This window comes from Danio aesculapii, chromosome 4 (genome assembly GCF_903798145.1).
Source record: "Danio aesculapii chromosome 4, fDanAes4.1, whole genome shotgun sequence".
Taxonomy (NCBI): Eukaryota; Metazoa; Chordata; class Actinopteri; order Cypriniformes; family Danionidae; genus Danio; species Danio aesculapii.
This window is the reverse complement of record NC_079438.1, coordinates 51,686,536-51,696,898: the sequence shown is the minus strand read 5'-3', so window position 1 is coordinate 51,696,898 and position 10,363 is coordinate 51,686,536. Positions and strand designations below refer to the sequence as shown.

The window sequence follows — 10,363 nt, the reverse complement described above, 5'->3', positions numbered from 1 at the left end:
CAGAAATTTTTGTACAGGATGATCTCTGTGCCACTGTCATGACTCATTTTCTTGAAAGTCATATTGAAATGGAATTTTTTCTAACACTAAGTAATTCAAATAACAGGAATTCATATATAAAATGAAAGAAGAAAGCAGAAGAAGAACTCTTTCTGTCATGTCTTGCATTATTCAGTTACCGCAACAATGTTACTGCAATGCTGCGGTGCAAGTGAGGTAACTTACTTTCAGTTATTGACAGAAACCACTATCACTAACCCAACAAGTAATAGATAATAAAACAACAGCAAATGAAAAACCTCTGCTCTAAAGTAAGTTGTATAATAAAGGAATATATGTAGTATTTATATTTGTATTGTATTATATTAACTAAACACTCACCATTCATTATCTAGAATGTACTTTGTATTGGTTTATATACACTGTTAATAATATCTGGTCCCATAATTAAGTGTTTTCTGTTTATTTACGGTTGTAAATTGCATTACGGGATGTTAATCTCTGCTCTGTTGACTTTTGATGTTGAAAATTCAACTCTACAGATTAACAATGTGACTTTTACAGACATTTTGGTAGTTTGAAATATTATAAAAGAAATAATATACAGTGTAAAATAGCAAATAATGCACTGGCAGTTTATTACAAGGTCTTTGTAGCGTTATATACAACACCAAACAGACAATATATCACTTTAAACTATTAAAAATGTTCATAAAAGTCACTTTTTCAAACTTTTTTAAGGTTAAAAGTTGTTGAAATAAACAAGACGTCATAAACAATCCAAATGCAAAAAAATATGTAAAACTGCTAATTTACGAAATTGTTTACAGTGTATATATTAAAAATTAATTAGCGATCATGATTCATGGAATAAACGTTTACACATCTTTGAAATTAATATATTAAAATTGTGAGAAGAGAATATATTAAAAAGTGAGAGAGAGAGAAAAAAGAATTAAAATTTTTTTTTAGTTTCCCATAAAAATTAATGTTGCATTTTCATTTAAAAGTTGCATTTAAATTGGTAGAAATATTTAAATAATCTAAAAAAAATTGCTAAAAAGACAGTCAGACTGATAGATCAGGACGTCAGCAGAATGGATAAGGAAGATGCAAGAATCGAAAGGATTTGATCTATAAACAGATCTTCCAATCGTCATCTTTAATTGATGCAATTCAGCATTAGGCAATAGAGTGCCACTATAAAAGAATAGGTTGACTGTTGAAATAACAGTTTCCGACTGAAGACTTCTTCAACATCCAACAATTATGAAGACTGCTGCCACTTTTCTGGCTCTTTGCTTCTTAGGTTACAGGTGAGTACTGATCTCTTGTTTTTTAATAAAACATAAAAATAATTTACTGTTTAGTCTTATATATTACTAATATTCTACAACAGTTATCTTAGATGATGATTATAGAATAAGTATCAGACATTACACACAAAATAACATTTATTAAATGCACAAAAAGAATATTGCCTAGGTAAAGAATAATTGAATATAATAAAGAAGAATACATAACAGTACATGGCAAACATTTTGTCTCTTTTGTCATTTAAAAGAGTTATTAATAAGATGTGTATTTTAACAATGTATATTATAAAAGTTAATGCTTTTAATGAAACCTTAAAACATACAGTAGAAAAATACAGAATGATTGAATTTCTAATATATTTCTAATATCCTAACATATTTAACCAATTAAAAAAGCATGAAACTAATTTAATTAAACGTTAAATAGAAATTTAGAATTTACATCATTTGGTATAACTTCAGTTACTTTTTAATCTGCTACTTTTCTTTTATACCTACCTAATTTAATCCTAATTCCTTAACATTTCCCCACCTGTTTTTACCGTTTTAAAGCAGATGGTTTGACTGATTAAAATGACATTTTTAAAACAGCATTTGTGATTGTCCACATTTAATAAAATGAGAAGTGAGTTTTCATATGTATAGACAAACCAGATTATTATAGTATACACATTTTACAAGAAAAAAGCACTTTGTAGAGTTAGATTTTGATAAATGAACACAATCAGAGTTCGAAGCTCATTTGATAGAGTGTAAAATTAAGGAGTTATGGGTAACTAACACTTGATGTTGTTAAATCTAACATCCAAGAATTCATTTAACCAAATATCTTAATGGAACATGAAAGTCATGGCATTTTAAAATCGCTTTAAAGTCTCTAATTTGTAAAAAGTGTACATTTATTGTGCTGACTATCAAGTTATAAAAATGATTATTAACATAATTGTATAATTGTGATATATTTTTCTATCATTCTTGGAGAACTGTCTCATGTAAATTATTTTAACTATCAATCATGAGTATTGTAATGTTTACGTTGTTAACTAGAGTTAAATGATAGAGTTTTCACTCTTTACAATGGAAACAAGCAACTCCCAGTAGTGTAGACCAGAGTTATTTTTTAACTCGATGCAGTGTAAACATAACTCTTTTATAGTGTTGTACAAGTAACTCTCTTAAGAGTGTTATTTTAAGTCTGATAATATTGGGACAATATGTTTACTCATTTGAAATTGATTTGAACTCTGTTAGAGTTGAAATAACACTGCTTTTTTTGCATTGTAAACCGAGAATTTAACTGAAAACAAACAATGCATCTTCAGATTTCAATGGCAAGAAATTTGTTTTCTTAATGACATGCATCTTGTTCACCACAAAACTAGCAATGAGATCTAACAACATTAATGTGCTAATTTGATTTAAAGACTTTTATGAGGCATAAATAAGCCAATTATAATGAACGTTGTTTCTATTTCTCTTCATTGATGCTTTTTGCATATCTGAAACGTGATTTTGTAATCCCAATGTTTTTTTTTGGTTTAGTTATATCTCATCAGCGAGCTGTGTGGAGGATGTTTACGAATATTTATGGGAAAAGAATAAAGACCTCGCTGACCAGACGCTCAATCTGGACTTTCTGAGGCAAATGGAAAACGGCAGCCTGCAGGCGGAGCGATACGTCAACTTCACCATCCAAGACATCGGTTACCTGCTGAAAGTCACCAAGATGCTGAAGAGAATGAGCGCCAAAGTCTCTCAACCTGACGACATCAGGGACTTTATGAAAGGGAGATTCTCCAGCTACAAAAGCTTTGGAGAATACATGTTAAAGCTGTATTTTTTCAAGGTAAAAACACTTACAGTACATCCAAAAGTGATCCATTATTGGTTTTGCTTTGAAACCAATTAATTGTAAGTAAATTTGGATTTGTGCAGCTGCTGAATTTACTGAAGATACTTTATATTGTCTTTTCCACAGACTGAGCCTCCAATTCAGCAAACTCCAGCCATGAGAAAGTATCTGTCGTCCTACAGAAATCTGATGCTTGAAGAACCGATATACTTTGCGGTGGGTCTTCTACCATGTGCTAGACTCTGGGTTTGGTTGGCTAATAATCTCAACATTCCTCCAACCAATGCCTACTTCACCTGGAAGGTGGACAACATGGGGGGCCATCCAGAGAAACACTATAAAGCTCTGCTGAACAAGTATCTGAACACAGCTGATAAAGTGGCGAAAGCTAATGCTGTGTTTCGTGAGCAGATGCAGAACGAGCATGATTTCTTCTCCACATCTTGAGTGGCTGCTATTGCTTGCAAATGCTTATAACATTTCATAAAAGACCTTTTATATTGTGCATTTGATTTTGTCAACATCATGCAGTCAATATATTTAATCAATAAGTTAATTATTTAATAATTTAATATTTTAAGCAAGTACAAATATTTTCTGCAAGTACACCACAGTCAAATCGAACACAATTTAATTGCTGTTTATTGTCTAAATATTCAGTGTCTGTTGTATTCCCCAATAACAATACAAATAAATAATCCAATATTTCTGATATCTCTCATTGCTTTTGTAAATGTCTGGGTTGGTCACTAAAATAATGTTTTTTAAATAATAAAAATTAACTAGGTAATGAGTAAATTTGCCAGTATACTTTTTCTGTAATCTGACAGCTATATCTACAGATATATTTCTTAAAGGTATAGTTCACCCTGAAATTTTTATTTACTCTCCGTTTACTCAAAACCTATAGGAGTTTCTTCTTACTGTTGAACACAAAAGAAAATTTTCGAAAACTGTTGGTAACCGACAGCCATCGACTTGCATAGTAGGAAAAAATACCATGAAAGTCAGCGGCTACTTAGTTTTTTTAACCTTCTTCAAAGTATTATCTTTTGGGTTGAACAGAGAAAAACACACTTAAAGTGAAGGGCAAGTATATGATGCCAGAATCTTAATTTTGGTGTGAAATATACCTTTAACGTGTATATATATATGTAGCGATTGACAATAGAGGCCATGGTCTTTAGCCTCCTTGTTAGAGCAACTGACTCCCATGCTAAAAATTGCAGATTTAATCCCAGCTCAGAGCGGGTTGGATGCAGTAAGACGAGTGGGTTACACTTTGGGGGTTCGTCCGGGATGGGAGTGATGTTTAGGGGGGTGAGTGTAACAGAGGCCAGACAGTAAAGTGCTATGCAGGTAAACCTCACTCCGCTGACCTCTAAAGGTGCTCTATCGACAGACACTAGAGGCCACGGTCTTTAGCCTCCTTGTTAGAGCAACCGACTCCCATGCAAAGAATTGCAGATTTGATCCCAGCTCAGTGCTGCAGTAGGACCAGTGAGTTACAAGACTGCTAAAAAAATAGGTTATTGCAAATGGCACAAAAGATCTAGGACCGATTTGTAGAGTTTCAAATATTATTTGTTTCATTCTACCACTATTTGCTTACAATAACTCAAAATAAAAACTGCTGAACACCTGGATAACACAAGACGCAACAGAAAAACACCATAGCTAAGCCAAATAAACTGAAACACAAGACGTTAATCACAAGAAAAAAATAAACAACTAAACCAGGCACAGGTATAAAACATAATGAGTAGCCATGGCAACAAGTGAGAATCTTCTTGAGGTGCAACAATGAGGTGCAAATCTATCTATCTATCTATCTATCTGTCTGTCTGTCTATCTATCTATCTATCTATCTATCTATCTATCTATCTATCTATCTATCTATCTATCTATCTATCTATCTATCTATCTATCTATCTATCTATCTATCTATCTATCTATCTATCTAATTTGTTGCTGTAAATGATAAAACAACATGTTGTTTATTACAAACCTGTACACCGTACACAAAAATATATAAAATATTAACATGTTTTTATTGGAATTCCTGATGTTACACATATTCTGTACTTTGGTGTCAGCTAGTATTCAGTTACATTCAGCTCATTGCCATCTTCAAAGGACGATCCGAAGACACAAAACTGAGGCAAACCTTCGTAGAGCGCAGACTCCTGATTTCATGGTTGGTCAAAAGGTCTGGTTATCTATGAGTAATAAATGTCTTCGGCAGCCATGTAAAAAGTTGAGTCTTCAGTACATTGACCTCTTTACCATTGAGGAGAGGATCAACCCAATTACTTACCAACTTCACTTACCCTTTGAGTATAGAATACATGCCAATTTTCATGATTGTCTCCTCAACTCCTATACCACTCACCCAGTCTGCTTCCACAGAACCTGGTCCTAGAGAAGGAGGTCCTCATGGAAGAGTTTCACACAGCAAATCCTGATTGACCTGCACAACGAAACCGAGGTAGACCCCCACGTCATCAAGTCTTTAGACCACCGTGGAGGGGGGTAATGTCACAGTCAGACCAGGTTCTCCCCCCAATTAAACACTAAGTTCACTCTCACCTGAATACTTATGAGTAATGCACCTAAACTTCATCATGTCATCACTACCCCCCCCCCTCCCCCGCACCATAAAATTTCTTTACACAGTTCACTCGGCGTCTGGCCTCATCCTAGACAGAAACGACAAACCATTCAGTACAGGGTCAGTATTAATACTTTCAGATATATTATTTACCTTCCTTGTCTCCTGTGATCTCCAGTGTTTCCCCGTCTTTTACCTGGTGCTGTGTCTTCCTGCTTCCTCGTCTTGTCATTGTCTTGGTTTTTGTCAGAAAGGACAAGCCCATCAGTACACGGTCAGCGTTGATACTCTTAGATATATTACTTACCTTCCTTGTCTCCTGCAATCTCTAGTGTTTCCCCGTCTTTGTACTTCCTGGTTCCTCGTCTGGTCCTCATCCTGGTTTTCATCATCGGTTCCTGTATCCATTTTCATCTTGCAATAGACGATAACCTGGCTTTGATCATCTACTTTCTACTCCCAGATTATTATTGTTACCTGCATATTCACCTTCTTTATACTGCCATCCTTCACAATATATTGTCACTTACTTACCTGAGTCCTGTCCCTTCTATGAAATTACATAATAAAGTGCCACTATAAAAGAATAGGTTGACTGAAGAAATAACAGTTGCCGAATGAGGACTTCATCAAGATTCAACAAACATGAAGACTGCTGCCACTTTTCTGGCTCTCTGCTTTTTAGGCTACAGGTGAGTACTGATATATATATATATATATATATATATATATATATATATATACAAATAAAACAAATATGTAATGTATATATTATAAAAATATTTTAGACAGTTTTCTTAGATGATTATAGATTCAGTGTCAGACAATACATATGAAATAACATTTATTTAAAAAAGAATATCGCTTTAGTAAAATTATTCTAAAATAATAATAAGAGTAATTGAATAATAACAAATAAAACATAACAGTATCTGTGTCAAAATTGGTGTCTCTTTTATAACTTAATGCTTTTTATTAAACCTTTAAACATAAACAAGGAAAGTATAGGAGGATACATTTTAAATATAGATAACTAATAAAAACCATAGTTAAACTTTTAAAGTTTGAATTTACATCGTGAAAATCACATTGATCTTTTCTGTATATTTTATGTTATTTTTTAAATCAGCTACTTTTTTCTAATCTTTACTTAATCCTGATTCCTTAAAAATTACCTTGTTTTTAGTTAATATTAATATTAGTATAATAAATACTATAATAGCAAATTAGTATTAGTATAATACTCTCAAAAGAATTGTTCAGGCCATCGTGTGTGGATAAAATCTTACCTAAATAAAATGAGAAGTGATTTTTTTTTCTAGATGTAGACAAAACCGATTGAGTATACACATTTTACTTTCTCTTCACATTTAGTTCAGTGTTTTACTTGACAATGTTTTGTAATTATTTGTAAAATTTACACTAAAATGCTCAGGTTTTTATCTAAATTTGGTTAAAATATGGACCAACACAACAATTGGTTTAAAAAGTGTCAAATTTGTTCATACACTGAAAAAAATTATTCAAAGATGATTCCTTGGATTTACTCAATTTTTTTTACGTTAAGTGGTTGTAAAAAATTATTTGTGTTGAATTTAAACAAACAAATTAAGTTGAACGTTGTTAAATTTAACTTGTTTGTTTAAATTCAACACAAATAAATTGCAACAGTTGCAACAGTTTTGCCTGCAACACTTTTTTTAGTGTATTTTACTCCAATTCAGGTTAAAACATCCACACATGTTTAAAGTGAGAAAAATATGCCATTTTTTATTATTTCTGTGCCCATTTTCCACTATAACTTCTTTATATTTCTCAAATTAGATACACAAATTCATTGCTAGCCTCTCTATCACTTATTTCCCACTATTCTAGCTTTTCCTGTTTTTAAATACTTTTGGTAATTTGATGACTTGAAAGAGAGTTTTAAAGTGCACATGAACTCAAAACGAACCATATAGATTTCGTTAACTCACATTGCTAGTTTTGTGATGAACAATTCATCTGTGCATGTGATTAACAAAAAAAAAGGTTTGCCCTTGTAATCTAAAACCTACTTTTCTACATTCAATCAGCTCGGAGCAGAACAAGACAAGCCACGTTGTATAATTGTTCATCAAAAAAATGAAAGCCAACGAAATCAATATGGTTAGTTTTGATTTCATGTGTACTTTTAAAGAGTTTTAGAAAGCATAAATAAGCCATTTATAATAAAGGTTGTTTCTATTTATCTTCATTGATGGTTTTTGCTAATCTGAAACGGGATTTTGTAATCTAAATGGTTTGTGTTTTAGCTATATTCTGTCAGTGAGCTGTGTGGAGGACGTTTACGAATATTTATGGGAAAAGAATAAAGACCTCGCCGACCAGATCCTTAATCTAGACTTTCTAAGGCAAATGGAAAGCGGCAGCCTGCAGGCGGAGCGATACGTTAACTTCACCATCCAAGACATCGGTTACGTGCTGGAGGTCACCAAGATGCTGAAGAGCATGAGCACCAAAGTCTCTCGGCCTGACGACATCAGGGAGTTCATGAAAGGGAGATTCTCCAGCTACAAAAGCTTTGGAGAATCAATGCTAAGGGGGTATCTTTTCAAGGTAAAAACACTTAAAATGACAGTACATCCAAAAATGATCTATAGTTATGACACCATTTACTTACGCTCACTCGTTGCAAATCTGCTTGAGTCTGTTGTTCTTCTATTGAACACAGAAGAAGATATTTTGAAGAATGTAACTGGTAGCCATTGCCATAATCTCTTGTTGAGTGAAGTCAACATTTTAAAAAGGATAGTTCACCCACAAATTAAAATTGGTTCTATATCTTTGAGTTTACACTAAAAAAGTAAATTCTTGGTGTAAAATTGTTTAATTATGACACACATTTCCACACATTTGAATTGCATTATATTAACTTATCTGAATTAAACGAATTTAAATAATTTTAGCCAAATAAAGCCCATGATTTTTTTTTTAAATACATTAAAAAATACATTGAATTTCCCATGGGATCACTGCTTACTCTTCAGAAGCCAATTCATTTCAATCGCTTAATTTGGACAACCAGGATTTTGTTATTTATTGCAGCTCAAACTTTAACTGCTTTAATAATGCCTACTTTTCCTGTGTGCGTAAATTTGGATTTGTGCTGCTGCTGAATTTACTGAAGATGCTTTATATTGTCTTGTCCACAGGCTGAGCCTCCAATTCAGCAAACTCCAGCCATGAGAAATTATCTGTCGTCCTACAGAAAACTGATGCTTGAAGAACCGATTTACTTTGCGGTGGGTCTTCTGCCATGTGTTAGACTCTGGGTTTGGTTGGCTAATAATCTCAACATTCCTCCAACCAATGCCTACTTCACCTGGAAGGTGGACAACATGGGCGGCCATCCAGAGAAACACTATAAAGCTCTGCTGAACAAGTATCTGAACACAGCTGATAAAGTGGCGAAGGCTAATGCTGTGTTTCGTGAACAGATGCAGAACGAGCATGATTTCTTCTCCACATCTTGAGTGGCTGCTATTGCTTGCAAATGCTTATTACATTTCATAAAAGACCTTTTAGATTGTGCATGTGATTTTGTCAACATCATGCAGTCAATATATTTAATCAATAAGTTAATTATTTAATAATTTAATATTTTAAGCAAGTACAAATATTTTCTGGAAGTACACCACAGTCAAATCGAACACAATTTAATTGCTGTTTATTGTCTATATATTTAGTGTCTGTTGTATTCCCCAATAACAATACAAATAAATAATCCAATATTTCTGATATCTCTCATTGCTTTTGTAAATGTCTGGGTTGGTCACTAAAATAATGTTTTTTTAATAATAAAAATGAACTAGGTAATGAGTAAATTTGCCAGTATACTTTTTCCTGTAATACGACAGCTATTTCTACAGATATATTTCTTAAAGGTATAGTTCACCCTAAAATTTTTATTTACTCTCCATTTACTCAAAACCTATAGGAGTTTCTTCTTACTGTTGAACACAAAAGAAAATATTTAGAAAACCAGCCAACAGCCATTGACTACCATAGTAGGAAGAAAATACACTAGAGGCCATGGTCTTTAGCCTCTTTGTTAGAGCAACCAACTCTCATGCAAAGAATTGCTGATTCAATCCCATCTCAGAGCAGGCTGGGTGCAGTAAAATCGGTGGGTTACACTTGGGGTGTGTTCGGGATGGGAGTAATGTTTAGGGGGTTGAGTGTAACAGAGGCCAGCTAGTAAAGTGCTATGCAGGTAAACCTCACTCCTCTGTCCTCTAAAGGTGTTCCAGCGACAAACATTAGAAGCAATGGACTTTAGCCTCCTAGTTAGAGCAACTGACTCCCATGTAAAGATTTGCTAGTTTGATTCCAGCTCAGAGCTGGTCAGGTGCTGAAGGTCCGGTGGATTTCCACTGGGGGCTCGTCCGGGATGGGAGTGAGGTTTAAGAAGGTGAGTGTAACAGAGGCCAGCTAGTAAAGTGCTATGCAGGTAAACCTCACTCCTCTGACCTCTAAAGGTGCTCTATCGACAGACACTAGAGGCTATGGTCTTTAGCCTCCTTGTTAGAGCAACTGATCCCA

The 10,363-nt window shown here is 33.7% G+C and overlaps 2 protein-coding genes across 2 annotated transcripts; both read left to right on the top strand.

Moving 5' to 3' along the window:
- Positions 1-1,248: 1,248 nt before the first annotated feature.
- Positions 1,249-3,880, top strand: LOC130222570 (uncharacterized). Its single transcript, XM_056455122.1, has 3 exons — positions 1,249-1,316; positions 2,859-3,162; positions 3,295-3,880. Exons 1-3 carry the CDS (start codon positions 1,270-1,272, stop codon positions 3,613-3,615), a joined length of 672 nt encoding a protein of 223 aa, XP_056311097.1. The 5' UTR covers positions 1,249-1,269; the 3' UTR covers positions 3,616-3,880.
- A 2,494-nt stretch (positions 3,881-6,374) lies between these two features.
- Positions 6,375-9,460, top strand: LOC130222569 (uncharacterized). Its single transcript, XM_056455120.1, has 3 exons — positions 6,375-6,471; positions 8,074-8,377; positions 8,974-9,460. The coding sequence occupies exons 1-3, from the start codon at positions 6,425-6,427 to the stop codon at positions 9,292-9,294; spliced, it is 672 nt and encodes a 223-aa protein (XP_056311095.1). The 5' UTR covers positions 6,375-6,424; the 3' UTR covers positions 9,295-9,460.
- Positions 9,461-10,363: the final 903 nt, after the last annotated feature.

What these genes read in the sequence shown, in the direction of transcription:
- LOC130222569 (XM_056455120.1), top strand. Translation starts at nt 6,425, where the DNA reads ATGAAGACTGCTGCCACTTTTCTGGCTCTCTGCTTTTTAGGCTACAG. An exon ending in CTCTGCTTTTTAGGCTACAG is followed by an intron (nt 6,472 to 8,073) that starts GTGAGTACTGAT and finishes TTTGTGTTTTAG; the next exon opens with CTATATTCTGTCAGTGAGCT. An exon ending in TAAGGGGGTATCTTTTCAAG is followed by an intron (nt 8,378 to 8,973) that starts GTAAAAACACTT and finishes TCTTGTCCACAG; the next exon opens with GCTGAGCCTCCAATTCAGCA.
- LOC130222570 (XM_056455122.1), top strand. Translation starts at nt 1,270, where the DNA reads ATGAAGACTGCTGCCACTTTTCTGGCTCTTTGCTTCTTAGGTTACAG. An exon ending in CTTTGCTTCTTAGGTTACAG is followed by an intron (nt 1,317 to 2,858) that starts GTGAGTACTGAT and finishes TTTTTGGTTTAG; the next exon opens with TTATATCTCATCAGCGAGCT. An exon ending in TAAAGCTGTATTTTTTCAAG is followed by an intron (nt 3,163 to 3,294) that starts GTAAAAACACTT and finishes TCTTTTCCACAG; the next exon opens with ACTGAGCCTCCAATTCAGCA.